The sequence below is a fragment of the Salmo salar genome, chromosome 02, assembly GCF_965601325.2.
Source record: "Salmo salar chromosome 02, fSalSal1, whole genome shotgun sequence".
Lineage (NCBI taxonomy): Eukaryota > Metazoa > Chordata > Actinopteri > Salmoniformes > Salmonidae > Salmo > Salmo salar.
In genome coordinates, this window is record NC_138292.1 from 77,400,873 (window position 1) to 77,422,825 (window position 21,953).

General features: G+C 42.0%; 1 protein-coding gene across 1 annotated transcript in view; it reads left to right on the forward strand.

Moving 5' to 3' along the window:
- LOC106591257 (uncharacterized) overlaps nt 1-21,953 on the forward strand; it is a 72,396-nt gene that overhangs the window by 29,175 nt on the left and 21,268 nt on the right. Inside the window, exons 9-19 of the mRNA XM_082967225.1 lie at nt 1,950-2,132; nt 4,924-5,097; nt 5,697-5,876; nt 6,069-6,242; nt 6,690-6,863; nt 7,090-7,139; nt 7,262-7,851; nt 8,039-8,114; nt 8,831-8,964; nt 9,082-9,358; nt 9,675-9,797. Coding sequence (XP_082823351.1) covers nt 1,950-2,132; nt 4,924-5,097; nt 5,697-5,876; nt 6,069-6,242; nt 6,690-6,863; nt 7,090-7,139; nt 7,262-7,851; nt 8,039-8,114; nt 8,831-8,964; nt 9,082-9,358; nt 9,675-9,797 — 2,135 coding nt within the window. The remainder of the gene's footprint in view (nt 1-1,949; nt 2,133-4,923; nt 5,098-5,696; nt 5,877-6,068; nt 6,243-6,689; nt 6,864-7,089; nt 7,140-7,261; nt 7,852-8,038; nt 8,115-8,830; nt 8,965-9,081; nt 9,359-9,674; nt 9,798-21,953) is intronic.

Consider the following 21,953-nt stretch of genomic DNA (forward strand, 5'->3'; position numbering starts at 1 on the left):
TGAGGTTTTACTCCCTTGACCATCTGCTTCTGTAGCTATACTAATTGCATACGCACATTTCTTTCCCTCTCCAGTGGTTCCTGGACTTTCCGGAAATAATCAGACTAATCGATCCCTACATTGATCATTACATTGATTATTCATTAAACCTGCTGTATGACTAATAATTCATCATGGTTTATTGATTCATTTACCTTTTATTAGATAATTCTCATATCAGGCGTACTGCACTAGCTTCGAATAGTCCCCGCGATATGCAACTTTTCAGAGAAGTCAGGAACCAATACACACAGTCAGTTAGGAAAGCAAAGGCTAGCTTTTTCAAACAGAAATTTGCATCCTGTAGCACTAATTCCAAAAAGTTCTGGGACACTGTAAAGTCCATGGACAATAAGAGCACCTCCTCCCAGCTGCCCACTGCACTGAGGCTAGGAAACACTGTCACCACCGATAAATCCACGATAATTGAGAATTTCAATAAGCATTTCTTTGCGGCTGGCCGTGCTTTCCACCTGGCTACCCCAACCCCGGCCAACAGCTCTGCACCCCCTGCAGCAACTGGCCCAAGCCCCCCCCCCCCCCCCCCACTTCTCCTTCACCGAAATCCAGACAGCTGATGTTCTGAAAGAGCTGCAAAATCTGGATCCCTACAAATCAGCTGGGCTAGACAATCTGGACCCTCTCTACCTAAAATTATCCGCCGCCATTGTTGCATCTCCTATTACTAGACTGTTCAACCTCTCTTTCGTATCGTCGGAGATCCCTAAAGATTGGAAAGTGGCCGCGGTCATCCCCCTCTTCAAAGGGGGAGACACTCTAGACCCAAACTGTTACAGACCTATATCCATCCTGCCCTGCCTTTCTAAAGTTTTCGAAAGCCAAGTTAACAAACAGATCACCGACCATTTCGAATCCCACCGCACCTTCTCAGCCACGCTTAAGGTCCTAAACGATATCATAACCGCCATCGATAAGAGACAGTACTGTGCAGCCGTCTTCATCGACCTGGCCAAGGCTTTCGACTCTGTCAATCACCACATTCTTATCGGCAGACTCAACAGCCTTGGTTTCTCTAATGACTGCCTTGCCTGGTTCACTAACTACTTCTCAGAGTTCAGTGGGTCAAATCGGAAGGCCTGTTGTCCGGACCTCTGGCAGTTTCTATGGGGGTGCCACAGGGTTCAATTCTCGGGCCAACTCTTTTCTCTGTATATATCAATGATGTCGCTCTTGCTGCGGGTGATTCTTTGATCCACCTCTATGCAGACAACACCATTCTGTATACATCTGGCCCTTCTTTGGACACTGTGTTAACTAACCTCCAAACGAGCTTCAACGCCATACAACACTCCTTCCGTGTTATCCAACTGCTCTTAAATGCTAGTAAAATGAAATACATGCTCTTCAACTGATCGCTGTCCGTCTGACTAGCATCACTGCTCTGGACGGTTCTAACTTAAAATATGTGGACACCTATAAATACCTAGGTGTCTGGCTAGACTGTAAACTCTCCTTCCAGACTCATATTAAACATCTCCAATCCAAAGGTAAATCTAGAATCGGCTTCCTATTTCACAACAAAGCCTCCTTCACTCATGCTGCCAAACATACCCTTGTAAAACTGACTATCCTACTGATCCTTGACTTCAGCAATGTCATTTACAAAATAGCCTCCAACACTCACAACAGCAAATTGGATGTAGTCTATCACAGTGCCATGTGTGCACCCTCATGTCTCATTTTGATCACGTTTGCATTTGTCTGTAATCTGAGATGATTTTGATCGCTCTGGTATTGAAGGCACTTATGCCACCAGGAAGGATCAAAGAGTCAGCAAACATTGTCTCAATATTTCCTAGAGAAAGACAATTGAAAAACAACTGGTATACCTGTTTCAATATTCTCAACACATATTCAACTTGACTTGATATTTAATGATATTTTCTCAGTTTCTACAGACTGTCTGGCTGGGTACTCCAACATGAGCTCTTTGAATCACTGGCCTTCATTCTCCAATCAGTAGACTCACATCTCAGAGAGCTGGACCTGAGGAACAGTCGGATGTTTCATGGCAGAGTGAAGGTTCTCTTTGCTGCACTGAAACATACACACTGTGAATTGGATACACTGAGGTCAGTATACCGTTGGTTGGGTCAAGAGAACCCCAAAATTGTTGGACAGTTTGTTGGAATCAGATTATAACCCCAAGGGTATGCTCTGATACATTCTATATACACTACATGACCAAAAGTAGGTGGACACCTGCTCGTCTGAACATCTCATTCCAAAATCATGGGCATTAAATGGCGTTGGTCCCCCCTTTGCTGCTGTAACAGCCTCCACTGTTCTGGGAAGGCTTTCCGCTAGATGTTGGAACATTGCTGCGGGGACTTCCTTCCATTCAGCCACGAGCATTAGTGAGGTCGGGCACTGATGTTGGGCGATTAGGCCTGGCTCGCAGTCTGCATTCCAATTCATCCCAAAGGTGTTCGATGGGGTTGACATCAGGGCTATGTGTGGGCCAGTCAAGTTCTTCCACACCGATCTTGACAAACCATTTCATGACAATGCACAGGGGCATTGCCATGCTGAAACAGGAAAGGACCTTCCCCAAACTGTTTTCTAGATGGTCATTGTATGCTGAAGTGTTAAGATTTCCCTTCACTGGAGCTAAGGGGCCTAGCCCAAACCATGAAAAGCATACCCAGACCATTATTCCTCCTCCACCAAACTTTACACTGCGTGCACAATTATTAAGCAAATTGTCTTCTTCGGCATTCATTTTATTGTTGAACAAACACAATGCTCTCTCTCACTCAATCCAAAATGTTAATGAACCTCAAACCTGAATGTTTAACAAAGGAAAAGTGAGTTTTGTCTTTCTCAGGGAAATATATGTGTGCACAATTATTAGGCAACTATTAGTGTGCACAATTATTAGGCAACTAAATTACAAAAATAATTTCTCTCAACTCACTTGTTTATTCTCAATTTTTAGAGTAAGTGTAACAGATAAGTAACACAATGACAATTATATAAAAATGTTGGCCTTTCAAAAATATTCAGTGACCAATATAGCCACCCTTATTTTCAATAACTGCCATGAGCCTTCCATCCATGGAGTCTGTCAGTTTCTTGATCTGTTCACGATCAATTTTCGCTGAAGCAGCAACCACAGCCTGCCAAATGCTGTTCAAAAAGGTGTATTGTCTTCCATCACTGTAAATCTCACATTTGAGAAGGGCCCACAAGTTCTCAATAGGATTTAAGTCAGGTGAGGAAGGGGGCCAGGTCATTATTCAGGCATCTTTGAGGCCCTTTGACGAAAGAATCTTCCAGAAACTGGGAGCTGAGTTTCAGTCCATCTTCAACCCGAAAAGGTCCAACTACCTCATCCTCAATGATAGCAGTCCATACCAGTACCCCTACTTCACCTTGCTGGCACCTGATTCAAAGTGGTGCCCTGTGTTCATTACTGATCCAGCCACGGGTCCATTCATTTGGTCCAAGAGTCACTTTCATTTCATCTGTCCATAAAACCTTTGAAAAATCTGTCTTCAGGTATTTCTTTGCCCAATCTTGACGCTTCAACTTGTGAATCTTATTCAGTGGTGGTCTTGTTTCAGTCTTCTTGACCTTGGCCATGTCTCTGAGCACTTGACACCTTGTACTTCTGAACACTCCAGGTAGGTTGCAGTTCTGGAATACGGTGACACTGGAGGATAATGGGTTCCTGGTAGTTTGACGTTTAATTCTTCTCAAGTCTTTTGCAGTTAATTTGCGCCTTTTCTTCCCCATGCGTTTTTTGCGCCCCAGTTGACTATTGGCAACAAAACGTTTGAATGTCCGGTGGTCACACCTCAATAGTTTAGCTATTTAAAGAGTGTCGCATCCGTCTGAAAGGCATTGTACATTTTTGGCTTTTCAGTGTCAGTTAAATTAATTTTTTGGCCCATTTTACCTGAGGTAATGAGGCTGCCTAATAATTATGCACACCTTGATATAAGATGTTATTCACTTTCGCCACACCCTCCCTCATTACACAAATACATATCATCTGAAAATGATTAAATCCAATAAGCATTCAAGTTTATATGGTTTGGAGTTTGAAAATGTGAATAGAAACAATGATAAGATCAGGATACTCACTTGCCTAATAATTGTGCACGCAGTGTACAGTTGGCACTGCATTGGGGCAGGTAGCGTTCTCCTGGCATCCGCCAAACCCAGATTTGTCTGTCAGATTGCCAGATGATGAAGCGTGATTCATCACTCCAGAGAACGTGTTTCCACTGCTCCAGAGTCCAATGGCGGAGAGCTTTACACCACTCCAGCCAATGCTTGGCATTATGCATGATGATCTTAGGCTTGTGTTCGGCTGCTCGGCCATGAAAACCCATTTCATGAAGCTCCCGACAAACAGTTCCTGTCCTGACGTTGCTTCCAGAGGCAGTTTGGAACTCTGTAGTGAGTGTTGCTACGCATTTCCGCACTCGACTGTCCCATTCTGTGAGCTTTTGTGGCCTACCAATTTGCGGCTGAGACGCTGTTGCTCCAAGACGTTTCCACTTCACAATAACAGCACTTACAGTTGACCAGGGCAACTCTAGCAGGGCAGGAATTTAGAAATTTGACCAACTGACTTGTTGGAAAGGTGGCATCCTATGACGGTGCCACGTTGAAAGTCACCGAGCTCTTCAGGAAGGCCATTCTACTGCCAATGTTTGTCTACGGAGATTGCATGGCTGTGTGCTCGATTTTATACACCTGTCAGCAATGGGCCTGGCTGAAATAGCTGAATCCACTCATTTTAAGGGGTGTCCACATACCTTTGTGTGTATATATAGTGTATAATTATTTGATAATACTTGTTTATACACTACATCACACTCTGTATGAGTGATATTGTCTCTGTTTTTACAGACTGGGTAACTTTACACTCTATGAGGAGGACTGTGGATCACTGGCCTCTGTTCTCCAATCAGCAGACTCCTCTCTGAGAGAACTGGACCTGAGGAACAGTGGACTGTCTGACGGTGGTGGGAGGGAACTCTTTACTGCTCTGAAACATCCCCACTGTAAACTACAGACACTGAGGTCAGTACATTAGGAGGGTTATAACATGACAATAACCTAAAGGTTTATTTATTGTTGAGCAGTTTTTGAGGGGTAAAATTATCAGGCTGTCAACATTATTATTTCTTAATTTAATGACCACAGGCCTACAGACAGACACATGCCTAGAGACGTGACTACATGCCTAGAGACGTGACTACATGCCTAGAGACGTGACTACATGCCTAGAGACGTGACTACATGCCTAGAGACGTGACTACATGCCTAGAGACGTGACTACATGCCTAGAGACGTGACTACATGCCTAGAGACGTGACTACATGCCTAGAGACGTGACTACATGCCTAGAGACGTGACTACATGCCTAGAGACGTGACTACATGCCTAGAGACGTGACTGCATGCCTAGAGACGTGACTGCATGCCTAGAGACGTGACTGCATGCCTACAGATTTGACTGCATACCTACAGACATGACTACATACCAGATGTACCTCACTAAGAGTTGATGTACTAAATGTGTTACCATCTGAAAGGACAGGTTCTGAATAATGCTGTTATGTGTCTCTGACCTGCACTACATCACACTCTGTTTAAGTCATATTGTTTCTGTTTCTACAGACTGGATGGCTTTCGACTCTCTGAGGAGGTCTGTGGATCCCTTGCCTCCGCTGTACAATCAGCAGACTCAACCCTGAGAGAGCTGGACCTGAGGAACAGTGTGCTGTTTTATGATGTTGATGATGATGACAGGCTGAGGGTACTTTTTGCTGCACTGAAACATCCACTGGAGATCCTGAGGTCAGTACTTTTGGGTGTTTTTTCATGTCAGCCTGAGAGCTTTTTTTGGTACATTTATTTTTCTTCTCATGTTTACCAGCTCTCTCCAGAAAATGTACAGTATTGACTTGGTGTGCTCCTGCTCTCAATGTTGTCTGCTTGTTACTATATATGTTACTATACATGTTAAAATAGAATCCATGTGTTGTTTAGGCTCAATAGATGTTCCCTGACAGAGAGAGGGTGTGAAGCATTGGCCTCAGTTCTCAGCTCAAACTCCTCTCACCTGAGAGAGCTGGATCTGAGTCACAATGACCTGCAGGATTCTGGAGTGAAGCTGCTCTCTGCTGGACTGGGGAATCCACACTGTCAACTAGAGAAACTGAGGTTAGTACTTAGAAACATACCTGCTCAATACAAAGATGATGTGTCAAAGCACAACATCATTACAGTAGCCAGTAAGTCAGCTCAACCAATAAGGTAAATACTGGGTTAACTGGGGAATCCACATTGTAAACTAGAGAAACTGAGGTTAGTACTTAGTCAATGCCACTCCGACAATGCTCGTCCTAATATTTATATATTTTTTAATTCCATTATTTTACTTTAGATTTGTGTGTATTGTTAGATACTACTGCACTGTTGGAGCTAGGAACACAAGCATTTCGCTACACCTGCAATAACATCTGCTAAATATGTGAATGTGACCAATAACATTTGATTTGATTTAGAAACAGATTTGGGTTTATTGGAAATATGTATATACTGTGTATAAGCTATCACCACTAGAGGGCAGCAGTCCTGTTGTAAAATCATGTTGACCTGTCTCTGCAGGCTGTCATTCTGTAGAGTCACAGAGGAAGGCTGTGCTTCTCTGGCCTCAGCTCTGAGGTCAAACCCCTCCCACCTGAGAGAACTGGACCTGAGCTTCAATCACCCAGGAGACTCTGGAGTGAAGCTGCTCTCTGCTAGACTGGAGGATCCACACTGTAGACTGGAGAAACTCAAGTTAGTACAGTTAGTGTGAAAATAGTTTATTTAGGTTAAAGTTTATTTCCTATTTCAACCACAATTCTGAGTTCTATTTGTGGCAATCATGAATGTCAGAAAGAATGCCAAACAGTCTTCCCTGATATTCAGTCAGTTCCAGATTTTTTTGTAAAACTCTTCTAGCCTTAGTTCGTACAGAAGCTGTGTGTCACTCACTTTGTCTGTTCCTCTGTCTCTCTCACAGTGTGGACCATAATGAAGAGATCTGGGTTAAACCACAGCTGATGAAGAAATGTAAGTGTGTTAGTTATGAGGATTTAATCATACTCCTCTATTAAACAAAAAGCTAATAACCACACACATGCACACTCAAACACCAGCTTGATCCAGCGATTGTTTTCTCCTCTCTTCTGCAGATGCCTGTGATCTCACACTGGACCCAAACACAGCACACAGAAACCTCTCTCTGTCTGAGGGGAAAAGAAGGGTGGAGAGGGTTAAAGAGGAGCAGCCGTATCCTGATCATCCAGAGAGATTTGATCACTATACCCAGGTGCTGTTTAGAGAGGGTCTGACTGGACACTGCTACTGGGAGGTAGAGTGGAGTGGGATGGAGGCTACCATAGGAATGACATATGAAGGCATCAGCAGGAAAGGAAGACGTCGTGTCTGTAAGCTTGGATACAATGATGAGTCCTGGTGTCTGATCTGCAATCGGGATGGTTACTCTGCCTTGCACAATAATGAAGAGACTGGTATACCTGACCAGCACCTCAACAACTCTCCCCAGAGAGACCAGTCCTCCTCCCGTCCACTCCCCAGAGTAGGAGTGTTTCTGGACTGGCCAGCTGGCACTCTGTCCTTCTACGAGGTCTTCTCTGACACAATGACCCACCTGCACACTTTCCAGGCCACATTCACTGAGCCCCTCTACCCAGGGTTTGCAGTTCAGCATCCTCACACCTCCATGTCCCTTGTGTTTGCCAGCAGTCCTGTACTACCAGAGGTAGCCAACTATTCAAATATTGATTCACCTATTGATAAATTCTTTTCCATCTATTTTCTTTGAGATATTCAATATCATAACTGGTTTTCAATAAGATTTTTCACAGTAATTGTGGCTTTAGGTACAGTATGGACATTATGTTTTAATCAAGGTAAAGATCCAACCTATTCTATGATTTTCCACATAGGAACCTATTTATTCAGATCTGGAGATTATTCCGGATCTGAACCTGTCCACCTCTGCAGCTGATCCCAGAACTGTAGGTAAGAATGAAAGAGATGGTGAACATCCTTGTGAAATAGTACTGAACACTCAGAAAATCATATACAGGTTAAGATAACGCTAGTTTGGAACCACAACACTTGTTAGATTATATGGAAACATGGCAGAAATTGATAACTGTACATGCAACGTGGCACGACCACGTTTGAACAAGCGGATCTGTTATCTTAAGATTATAGTACAAATATGATTCAGTTACCAACTCCATAGCCTTGTGGCTAGTGTCCGCCCTGAGATTGGAAGGTTGGGAGTTCAATCCCCGGAGTCACACCAAAGACTTCAAAAGCGGGATTTGATGCCTCTCTGCTTGGCACTCAGCATTTAGGAGATGGATTGGGGGGTAAGACCCTGCGACAGACTAGCGTCCATCAAGCAGGAGGCTCCTGCCCCTATTGGGGATGGATGCAAATACGCAAGTATTCAATTCAAGGGTTCAATTGCTAATCAAGTACTCACAATATACAGCAGGTTAGTTTTAGAAGCACTGACAACACATCAAACGCTAAGATATGTTGTTTATTTTTGGAATGTGAAGTGCAGTGAAAATATGATACATTTTGTTTTTAGTTGTACCTGAACAACCAGTAATTGGAACAACCGATAGCATTCCGCAAACGTTTTGCCTTTAGCCTTGTTTTACGCTAAGATGCGAGTTCTCAAAATGATGAGAACGCAGACATTCTCTCTCTCTCATCAGGGGCTCTCATGCCACCCACATCTGTAAGAAGGACTGAGGAGGATCTTGTCCTGCTGGTTGGCAGTTCTTCTAGTACCTTGGACAGAGAAGCATCAGGTAGCAAAGACACAAAGGAAAAAGATGCACTGGTCACGGTGAGGAGAGGAGATGTTTGGGCTCTGAGCATACAAACTCTAGTAAAAGACAGAAAATAGTAGTAGTACAATAATTACCAAATTAAGATTCTACCTATATTGTTTCATTGCACCTAGAGACCCACAATGAAGACAGTACCAGATCTGCTGCTGACCACTCTGGAGAAGCTCAGAGACACACTGAGGGACTTTCAGTCTAACCTAGCTAGCGTCCAGCTGCCTGGCTATCCTCCAATCCCAGAGAGCCAGTTGAGGAACGCTGATGGACAGGACACAGTGAATCAGATGGTTGAGAGATACGGCGCTGAGAGAGCTGTGGGGATCACGCTGAGGATCCTGAGGAAGATGGAACTGAAAAATCTTACAAAGGAGTTAAAAAGAAAACACAGAAGAGGTAATAGGCCCATTAGTGGGGTATCCAGATTGTCATATCCCGGCATCTTGGCAGACATTTTACAAGATGGAAATTCCTGATGGCTCAGACATATATAGACATATATTATTTCAGTGGACATAGTGCCATAACAACGGGCAGTGTGGTCTACATGAACTTAACTGACCCAAAGGAACACATCTGCAGTTGGTGGAGCAGCAGAGACTTTTTGATAGACACAGCAAGACGGATACATCTGTTTCCAGCTCTGTTACTTGTTAATATGCTGATTGTATTATGTATGACTAACATCTTGTTCTTTTCTCTTTCTTTCTAGTTTTTCTTCCACACAAATTCCAGGCCCCAACATGGAAGGCCCAAAAAGAAAACTTTGGACCAACTAGTGAAGCGAATTGTAGCAGCTCCTTTCCCAGCAGAAGTGAGGATGAACTCATCAAGAGTAAGATTAATACATTATTTTGTCTGTTTACTTCAGCAAGAACACTTCTGAAATTCCTCATATTTCTTCCTGCTGTTACTGTTCTTAAACACATTAAATATTGTGCATGCAGGTCAGGTTTACAATTCTTACAAAGAGCTTTTTGATAGCATTTACTTGTTTATCTATAAAGCTTTTTGCCCCCCCCCCCCCCCCCCCCCTTCACCCACCCACCCACACTTTAATGGTTAAAGCTACATTCTGCGATTCATTAACCAAATGGGGTCCCAACTGCTTGTTTTGTGATAGTCATCTGGATGCAAGAACTGACATTCCTTGACATCCACATGATAGATTTAAATATAGTTTGAAGCTATAGCTATATTTCTTTGTTTACATCCTTTATGTCTACAAAAACCTTATATTTTGTGTTATGAGATAGGAAGACAGTTGTGCCAAACTCATGAGGTATTTATGAAGAATATTCTTCAATAATCAATGGGTAAATATCAATACTTTTTTAAATGACAATTGAACAGATCCCCCTGATCACACACTATAGCATTAAAATGTGTTTACGCGCTATTGTTAAATCAATTTTAACATCACACATACAAGCAACTCTCAACAATGAAGCCATTCAAACATCAACTATATTGTGTCCTACTATTCCTTCTTCCATCCTTCAACTCCTATAACCTCTTATCCATCAACCCAGAAAAACTCCATACATACCTCCTTTCATCCCTCCATCAGTTCTCTCTCCCTATATCCTCCTTTCTTTTTTCCCAGGCTTTTATTATATATGTTATTGAAATATTGGACAGTGAAGAGGAGAGAGGAAAGGTAGCCCAGTTTGCGAGTCAAAGAAGCAGCGGGTTGGAATCGAACCCATGCAGACTCTGGTAGCCAAGGCTGTACATGTGTGCCCGGAGCCCACGGGACCACACTGGCCAGCCTGTTTCCCTTTTTCATTCATCCATTATAATATTAACTATGTTTAACTGCTTCAAGGCATTTCAGTATAATGCAATAAATAATAACTATTCGTAGGTTGCACCTCCGTCATGTCATACCATCTTGTTGTGAATGTTTTTCTACCGGCGTCGCCATAGTCATTCTGGATGGAGGGCAACTATGCCCATGTGGGGGTGGAGGGGAACGAGGCAGTTGATGTACTGACTAAACAAGCACTTAGTAGTGTTGTTGTTGCTTCAATGAGCAAGGTAGAGGCAAAAAGCCTGATATGGACAGTGATGGTGCAGAGATGGCAGGAGCAGTGGAATAGAGATACTAAAGGCAGGCATTTATTTCAAGTACAGAGGAAAGTTGGGGAGGACGGCAGGAAGAGACAGGAGAGGACACTATTTTTACAATATTAAGGGTGGGACACAGCCTTTTGAATAAGACCTTAATGGAAACAGAGACTGTGGAGCATGTATTGCTATAGTGTAGGCAGTATCAGAGGGAAAGAGAGGCTGAGATCTAGTATGAGGGAGAAGGGGATACAGGAAATTAGTTTAGAGTATATTTAGTAGAACATCATTAGATATGGTTTCAAATGTTTTATATATTTTTTAAGAGCAACGGGGCTTGCTGGTAGGATTTTAGTTTCTCCCTGTCTCTGGCCCACACTCCAGTACAGTAGGTGGCAGTAATGCACCATAATGTTGGATGCCAACCACCGATAAACCCAACCCGAAGAAGGAGGCGAACTACTGTTTAGTCAAAATTACACTGTAGTACCTGGAAATAAGATGACATTGCTAAAGTAATTAAATATTTAGTAGGGAACAACATTGCCAGCATTATCATGTCGTCATCCTTTTGAATGTCACTGTATTTCCAAGCCACTGTAATTCACTTTTGATGAAATCTTCATCAGCGCTCATTGAGTAGAATGATCAGTCGGGCATCAGTCCAAAACAATATTGTGACAAAATATGCAAACCATGAATATGTATCTGCTTCAAAACATTTCAGTATAATACATTAAATAAATAAACCCACCAAGGTCGAAATAGGTTGTTCAATATAGCATATACCATTATGGGCAAGTTTCTGATAAAGTCAGAGGCTATCATTTTGCACAATTATCCTACTTCTTCTTCTATGATATCATGGCTGCTTCTTCTTTGGTATAATGGTGTTCGCAACAATTATGTGCATTCTGCCACCTATTGTACAGGTGGATAATAAGGATCCAAAAAACGAAATTATGATATTCCATACAAACTATCAGTAACAAAATGTTAATTAAACAAAATCAGCCTGCTTTTCTATTTTAGTCAGGTCCCTACACAGGCTCAGAAGGATCCTGTGATGGTGGGATATTTCCTGGCGACTGTAGTCCTTGCAGTGCTTCTGCTGTCTTGGAGGCCCAAAAACTACTCGACTGCAGATATACTGATATCCAGCTTCTTGGACAATTAATAGCTGTTGCTATGAAAGCTACAAAATCCACCTTCTTCACAATAAGCGTATCCAGATCACTGGATTGACGAATAACATTGGCAACTGGTTGTGTTGCATCCTTCGCCATATCTCCTTCAGAACTGTGGCCTCGCTGCAGACATGGCAACTCTGCTTCTAGTTCCTAAGCAACTTTGCATTTTTGTTTAGTTTTTTGTGTGTTATTTCTTACAATATTAGCCCAGAAAGTTTTTCTGTGTTATTACATACAGATGGAAAGAACTTTTGGATATCAGAGCGGTGGTAACTCGCCAGCATACGACTTTCCCCGAATTGGATCCTTTGTTTGTACCCCCCAGGGCAGGTATTCCCAAACTAGGATACGCGCAATGCCGTGGGGGTACACCAAATAAAAATGTGATTCACATTTTAAAAAAAAAATTAAAAAATACTAAATCTATATCTTCCAACAGGGTTATACATTTGGGTGAGGTTTTATTCTCACCTGAGTAGCCTCGTTACACTGTCAAAAATAAAATTTTGGGCGAAATAACAACACAATGTCAAATACAGGTAGCCTAGTCAAATAATTAACATCCAATCACAATAACCTTTACTCTCTCGCGGGAATTCCACTAACGGTCCGTATGTAGCCAAACGTAGCTGCTGCTCATTCCATTTGCTCGAAAATTGATGAATGGTTAAAAAAAGTAGGGCCCCCATCCATAGAGACAAAAACCAGCTCTACTGCTACTACCAGCAGTACTACACCTGCACCTGTCGACAAAACAAGTTGTTCTGCTTCCACGAGCACATCCAATGCTAGCATCTGTAATTCTACATTTGTTGTTGGCCCAGAAAGGATGGTCACTGACAGTTGTGAATCTGATGCAGCCGAAGAACTATTGCCCCCTTACCTGGGAAATCACTGAACATACAGGGACTTTCGACCATCGAAGCGGCGTAAATATGATGAGAACTACATTGATTTGGGGTTCACTTATATTGGGAGTAGTGCCTTTCCTCAGCCACAGTGTGTTATATGTGCAAAATAACTATCTCACAACTCAATGAAACCTTCACTATTGCGCAGACATTTAGAAACAAAACATCCAATTTCAAAAATAATCCACCAGAGTTTTTTGAGCGAGAATTAAGACTTTCGAGTAGTAAGACATGTATAAAAGCAACAGATACCATTTAATAAGAAGGGGCTAGAAGCATATTATATGGTGAGCTACCGAGTGGCTAGGACAGGCAAGCCCCATACTATTGTGGAGGACTGAATTCTTCCTGCTGGGGCAATGCTGGGGGAAAAGGCCCAAAAAACTATACAGACAATGCCTTCATCAAACAACACTTTCACACCGCATCAGTGACATGGCAGGGGATGTTTTATGAAACGGTTACTGCTTCGCATACAAGCCAGTGAATTCTATGCATTACAGCTGGATGAGTCAACAGACGTGGCAGGCCTGGCACAGCTCCTGGTATATGTATGTTTATGGGGGGTCAATTAACTTCTTGGGGCTATGTGGGACGCTAGCGTGCCACCCGTGGTGCACCCTATCAACAGCAGGTGCATTTCAAGAGCGGCAAATTTGAAACCAAATAAATGTCAAAATTCAAATTTCTCAAACATACAACTATCTTACACCCTTTGAAAGATAAACATCTCCTTAATCTAACCACGTTGTCCGATTTCAAAAAGGTTTTACGGCGAAAGCATAAAGTTAGATTATGTTAGGAGAGTACATTGACAATAGCTGTGTGTAATGTTTTGTCAATTCAAAGACAGGCGTCACCAAACCATAAAACCAGCTAAAATGATGCACTAACCTTTTACAATCTCCATCAGATGACACTCCGTTAGACAATGCATGCATTTTTAGTTCTATCAAGTTCATATTTATATCCAAAAACAGCGTTTTACTATGGCATTGATGTTGAGGAAATCGTTTCCCTCCAATAACCGGCAGTCAAGTCAGCACCACAAATTAAATAATTAAAATTAGAAAACATTGGTAAAATATTATATTGTCATTTAAAGAATTATAGATTTACATCTCTTGAACGCAATCAACTTGCCAGATTTAAAAATAACCTTACTGGGAAATCACACTTTGCAATAATCTGAGCACTGCGCCCAGAAAAATATGCTTTGCTATACAGACAAACGGCCATGTTGGAGAGATCTAAAATCGAAAATACTATGTAAATAATCCATTACCTTTGATTCTCTTCATCAGATGTCACTTCCAGGAATCCCAGGTCCATAACGAATGTAGTTTTGTTCAAAAAAGCTAATCATTTATATCCAAAAAGCTCCGTGTTGTTAGCACATGATCTAAGCCAGCCGGACTTCTCGCCATGAACGAGGGGAAAAAATATATTTACGTTCGTTCAAACATGTCAAACGTTGTATAGCATAAATCATTAGTGCCTTTTTTAACCAGAACATGAATAATATTCAAGGTGGACGAATGCATTCTCTTTTATAACGTATTGGAACGAGGGTACCCAACATGAACTCGCGCGCCAGAGTCTAATCGGCCATCACCGTTCCATGGCTCTTGTTCGGTCAGATCTCACAGTAAAAGACTCAAAACACTTTGTAAAGGCTGGTGACATCTAGTGGAAGCAATAGGAAGTGCCAAAACATTAATCAACCCCTGTGTGTTTCAATGGCATAGGCTTAAAGGTCATTCAACACATCAGGTATCCACTTCCTGTCAGAAAATGTCTCAGGGTTTTGCCTGCCAAATGAGTTCTGTTATACTCACAGACACCATTCAAACAGTTTTAGAAACTTTAGGGTGTTTTCTATCCATATATAATAAGTATATGCATATTCTAGTTACTGGGTAGGATTAGTAACCAGATTAAATCGGGTACGTTTTTTTATCCAGCCGTGAAAATACTGCCCCCTAGCCCCAACAGGTTAAGGAAGACATCCTCTTCAGTAAACCACTGGAAACCAGGACAACAAGAGAGGATATTTTTTAAGTACTGGACAGCTTTGTGACATCAAATGGACTTTGGTGGTCAAGATGTGTTGGTATCTGTACGGATGGCGCAAAAGCCATGACAGGGAGACATAGTGGAGTGGTAACACAAGCGCAAGCAGATGCTCCTGACTGCAGCATCCACCGAGAGGCTCTTGCTGCCAAGGGAATGCCTGACAGCTTGAACGACATTTTGGACACTACAGTGAAAATGGTAACTTTGTTAAAGCAAGGCCCCTGAACTCCTGTGTATTTTCTGCATTATGCAATGGTATGGGCAGCGACCACAACGCTTTTACAACATAAAGAAGTGCTCTGGTTATCAAGGGGCAAAGTATTGACACGTTTTTTTTAAATTGAGAGACGAGTTTAACATTTTTTTTACTGACCATAATTTTCACTTGTCTGACCTCTTGCATGATGACGAGTTTCTCACACGACTGGCCTATCTGGGTGATGTTATTTCTCACCTGAATGATCTAAATCTAGGATTACAGGGCTCTCCAACTCTATTCAATGTGCGGAACAAAATTGAGGCTATGATTAAGAAGTTGGAGCTCTTCTCTGTCTGCATTAACAAGGACAACACACAGGTCTTTCCATCATTGTATGATTTTTTTGTGTGCAAATGAACTTAAACTAACGGAAAATGTCAAATGTGATATAGCGAAGCACCTGAGTGAGTTGGGTGCGCAATTACGCAGGTACTTTCCCGGAACAGATGCCACAAACAACTGGATTCATAATCCCTTTCATGCCCTGCCTCCCGTCCAGTTATCGATATCTGAACAAGAGAGACTCATCGAAATTGCAACATGCGGTTCTGTGAAAATTGAATTTAACCCCTGTGCGGCCTCCGTCCCGTATGCGGGACGGACATCCAGCGAAAAATCATATCCCCATTAGCATAACAAAATTTAATAATAAAAAAATATATATATATATCAAATTATATCGTTTTATAGATACACCTCTCCTGAATCGAACCACGTTGTCCGATTTCAAAAAGGCTTTACAGCAAAAGCAAAACATTAGATTATGTTAGAGGAGTATATCGTAAAAGTAGCCACATAGCCATTTTCCGACCAACCACATGCATCACAAATAACCAAAAAACAGCTAAATGCAGCACTAACCTTTGACAATCTTCATCAGATGACACACCTAGGACATCATGTTACACAATACATGCATTCTTTTGTTCGATAAAGTTCATATTTATATATAAAAACAGCATTTTACATCGGTGCGTAACGTTGACTAACAATTTTCCCTCAAATGCATCCGATGAAACAGAGCTACAATTTACTAAATTACTATTCGAAAACATTTTTAAAATGTAATATTGTCATTCTAAGATTTATAGATGAATATCTCTTCAAAGCACCTGTAATGCCAGATTTAAAATTAACTTTACTGGGTAATCATACTTTGCGATGAAAGGGGATGCGATACTCTGAAAAATAGGCTAACTTTACAGGTCAGCGCCATCTTGGAACAATCGCATATCACATCTAGTCTTGTATACTATTGTCAATAATCCCTTACCTTTGGTTGTCTTCATCAGAAAGCACTTCCAGGAATCCCAGGTCCACAACAAATGTATTTTCGTTCGAAAAAAATACTCCTTTATGTTCCAAGAGCTTGTTCTTGTTAGCGCGTCTGAAGGCTGCTCCAAAACTTCCGTCGGCCACGGGGCAGCCATTTCGAAAAAATTCATTTTTTTTCCCATTTAGGTTCGTTCAAACATGTCAAACGTTGTATAACATAAATCTTCAGGGCGTTTTTCAACAAGAGAGCCAATAAGATTCGAGGGGGACGATTGCATTGTGTTTCAAAACGTTTCGAAAGGGGAGGGTAGCCAGGGGCGCCGGCGTCATAATGGTGATGGCCCTCTCCGTGTGACCACGTTCCACTGCGTCTCATTCATTCAGTTTTCACAGTAGGAGTCTCAAATCACTTTGTAAAGACTGGGGACATCTAGTGGAAGCAATAGGAAGTGCTCAATGAACCATAGCTCACGGTGTGATTAATAGGCAACGTGATGAAGTTGAGTTCGCAATTCAGAATTCCACTTCCTGTTTCCATCTGTCTCAGGGTTTTGACTGCCATATGAGTTCTGTTATACTCACAGACACCATTCAAACAGTTTTAGAAACTTTAGGGTGTTTTCTATCCACAAGTATTAATTATATGCATATCCTAGCTTCTGAGTTTGAGTAGGAGGCCGTTTAAAATGGGCACGAATTCTTTTCAAAAATCGCTTTAGCGCCCCCTATCCTGGGGGAACGCCAAGAGGTTTTAATCAGAAGCCACTGCCAGATTTCTGGATTGGGCTGCGCTCAGAGTATCCTGCCTTGGCAAATCACACTGTTAAGACACTGATGCACTTTGCAACCACGTACCTATGTTAGAGTGGATTCTTGGCCCTCACTAGCATGAAAACAACTAAATACAGGCACAGACTGTGTGGAAAATGATTTAAGACTGAGACTCTCTTAAATACAACCCAACATTGCAGAGTTATGTGCATCCTTTCAAGCACACCCTTCTCATTAACCTGTGGTGAGATATTCATACTTTTCAATGAACAAATAAGGTTTTATATGTAAGATGGCTAAATAAAGAGCAAAAGTATTTATTATTATTATTTGTGCCCTGGTCCTATAAGAGCTCTTTGTCACAACCCGGCTCGTGGGAAGTGACAAACTCACACTCATTCTTATGTTTATTAAATGTATCGTATTGTGTGTGTGTGTGTGTGGCAGGCTTACAATGATGGCAAAAAACAACATTTTGAGAGTGTGCTGACCCTGGTGCTAGAGGGGGTATGCAGCTGGAGGTTGAATGTTTGAAGGGGTACGGGACTATAAAAAAATTGGGAACCACTGACCCAGGGCAATTGAACTTATCCCAGAGGCTGTTCCAAGATGCCGCCGCCGGAGAAGAGGTATTCGGAGTGGACTTCTAGTCCGACTCAGGAGGCGGGCACACCATCCACTACTTCCGAGTATATTACTCGCTAATGTTAAGTCTCTGAACAATAAAGTAGACCAGTTCAGGGTGAGGATCTCCTTCCAGAGGAACATTGAGACTGTAACATGCTCTGTTTCACGGAATCATGGCTCTCTCCGGATATACTGTCCCCGTCCATACAGCCAGCTGGGTTCTCAGTACATTGCGCAAACAGGAATAAAGAACTCTCTGGGAAAAAGAAAGGAGGGTGTGTATGTTTCATGATTAACTACTCATGGTTTGATTGTGATAACATACAGAAACTTAAGTCCTTTTGTTCACCCGACCTAGAATACCTCAATCAAATGCCGACCGTATTCTCTTCGGTTATAGTCACAGACGTATATATTCCCCCTTAAGCTGATATCACAACTGCCCTGGAGGAACTACACTGGATTTTGTGCTAACTGGATCTTCCATAGACTTGACTGATTAGCTAGCTAGCATCAGATCCTTCTGGCTAATATCATAGGAATGGATCTGTTGTTTTACAGCAAAATAGGTCTATGTACTTGTCATGTTAGTTGCATCTAACATTAGTTGACAAAATCATTGTTTGCTAAGGCGTATATTTGGTTGGCTTTGCAATCTAGCAAGATGAGATCTTATTGCTCCCATGTTTTGAAAACAGCTTGCAAGCCCTGTTCAGTACACAACATATATCTATTGTTATCCTAAGTAATGTCATTTCTCTGCACTATTTTTGTCATTTATAGGCTCGACATCTACCTGCTTATTCCCTGACGTTGTCCATGTCTTTTACGGATGTCCTCCCTTTATACAGTGGGGGGAAAAAAGTATTTGATCACCTGCTGATTTTGTACTTTTGCCCACTTACAAAGAAATTATCAGTCTAGAATTTTAATAGTAGGTTTATTTGAACAGTGAGATACAGAACAACAAAAAAATCCAGAAAAACGCATGTCAAAAATGTTATAAAATGATTAGAATTTTAATGAGGGAAATAAGCATTTGACCCCTCTGCAAAACATGACTTAGTACTTGGTGGCAAAACCCTTGTTGTCAATCACAGAGGTCAGACGTTTCTTGTAGTTGGCCACCAGGTTTGCACACATCTCAGCAGGGATTTTGTCCCACTCCTCTTTGCAGATATTCACCAAGTCATTAAGGTTTCGAGGCTGACGTTTGGCAACTCAAACCTTCAGCTCCCTCCACAGATTTTCTGTGGGATTAAGGTCTGGAGACTGACTAGGCCACTCCAGGACCTTAATGTGCTTCTTTTTGAGCCACTTCTTTGTTGCCTTGGCCGTGTGTTTTGGGTCATTGTCATTGCTGGAATACCCATCCACGACTCATTTTCAATGCCCTGGCTGAGGGAAGGAGGTTCTCACCCAAGATTTGAAGGTACATGGCCCCATCCATCGTCCCGTCCATCGTCCCTTTAATGCGGTGAAGTTGTCCTGTCCCCTTAGCAGAAAAACACCCCGAAAGCATAATGTTTCCACCTCTGTTTGACGGTGGAGATGGTGTTCTTGGGGTCATAGGCAGTATTCCTCCTCCTCCAAACACGGCGAGTTGAGTTGATGTCAAAGAGCTCCATTTTGGTCTCATCTGACCACAACACTTTCACCAGTTGTCCTCTGAGTCATTCAGATGTTCATTGGCAGACTTCAGACGGGCATGTATATGTATTCATGATCAGGGGGACCTTGCGGGCGCTGCAGGATTTCAGTTCTTCACGGAGTAGTGTGTTACCAATTGTTTTCTTGGTGACTATGGTCCCAGCTGCCTTGAGATCATTGACAAGATCCTCCCGTGTAGTTCTGGGCTGATTCCTCACCGTTCTCATGATCATTGCAACTCCACGAGGTGAGATCTTGCATGGAGCCCCAGGCTGAGGGATATTGACAGTTCTTTTGTGTTTCTTCCATTTGCGGATAATAGCACCAAATGTTGTCACCTTCTCACCAAGCTGCTTGGCGATGGTCTTGTAGCCCATTCCAGCCTTGTGTAGGTCTACAATCTTGTCCCTGACATCCTTGGAGAGCTCTTTGGTCTTGGCCATGGTGGAGAGTTTGGAATCTGATTGATTGCTTCTGTGGACAGGTGTCTTTTTTACAGGTAACAAGCTGTGGTTAGGAGCACTCCCTTTAACCTGTTATGGCTAGGGGGCAGTATTTTCACGGCCGGATAAAAAATGTACCCGATTTAATCTGGTTATTACTACTGCCCAGAAACTAGAATATGCATATAATTATTGGCTTTGGATAGAAAACACCCTAAAGTTTCTAAAACAGTTTGAATGGTGTCTGTGAGTATAACAGAACTCATATGGCAGGCAAAAACCTGAAGATTCCATACAGGAAGTGACCTGTCTGACAAGTGCTTGTTCATCTTGGCTCTTTTTATTGAAGACTGAGGATCTTTGCTGTAACGTGACACTTCCTACGGCTTCCATAGGCTCTCAGAACCCGGGAAAAAGCTGAATGATATTGAGGCAGCCTCTGGCTGAAACACATTATCGCCTTTGGTAAGTGGCCGATCAGAGGACAATGGGCTTAGGCGCGTGCATGAGTCGACCCCATGCTTTATTTTCTTTAGTCTTTTTACCTAAACGCAGATTCCCGGTCGGAATATTATCGCTTTTTTACGAGAAAAATGGCATAAAAATGTATTTTAAACAGCGGTTGACATGCTTCGGAGTACGGTAATGGAATATTTAGAAAATTTTTGTCACGAAATGCGTCGTGCTCATCACCCTTCTTAACCATTCGGATAGTGTCTTGAACGCACGAACAAAACGCCGCTATTTGGATATAACAATGGATTATTTGGGACCAAACCAACATTTGTTATTGAAGTAGAAGTCCTGGGAGTGCATTCTGACGAAGAACACCAAAGGTAATAACATTTTTCTTATAGTAAATCTGAGTTTGGTGAGTGCTAAACTTGCTGGGTGTCTAAATAGCTAGCCCTGTGATGCCGGGCTATCTACTGAGAATATTGCAAAATGTGCTTTCACCGAAAAGCTATTTTAAAATCGGACATAGCGAGTGCATAGAGGAGTTCTGTATCTATAATTCTTAAAATAATTGTTATGTTTTTTGTGAATGTTTATCGTGAGTAATTTAGTAAATTCACCGGAAGTTTGCGGGGGGTATGCTAGTTCTGAACGTCACATGCTAATGTAAAAAGCTGGTTTTTGATATAAATATGAACTTGATTGAACAAAACATGCATGTATTGTATAACATAATGTCCTAGGGTTGTCATCTGATGAAGATCATCAAAGGTTAGTGCTGCATTTAGCTGTGGTTTGGGTTTATGTGACATTATATGCTAGCTTGAAAAATGGGTGTCTGATTATTTCTGGCTGGGTACTCTGCTGACATAATCTAATGTTTTGCTTTCGTTGTAAAGCCTTTTTGAAATCAGACAGTATGGTTAGATTAATGAGATTCTTGTCTTTTAAAATGGTGTAAAATAGTCATATGTTTGAGAAATTGAAGTAATATCATTTCTAAGGTATTTGAATAACGCGCCACGGGATTCAACTGGCTGTTGAGAAGGTGGGATGATTTCGTCCCACCGACCCTAGAGAGCTTAAATGTGCTGACAACAAAATCACACAAAAATAATCAATGGAAATCCAATTTATCAACCCATGGAGGTCTGGATTTGGAGTCACACTCAAAATTAAAGTGGAAAACCACACTACAGGCTGATCCAACTTTGATGTAATGTCCTTAAAACAAGTCAAAATGAGGCTCAGTAGTGTGTGTGG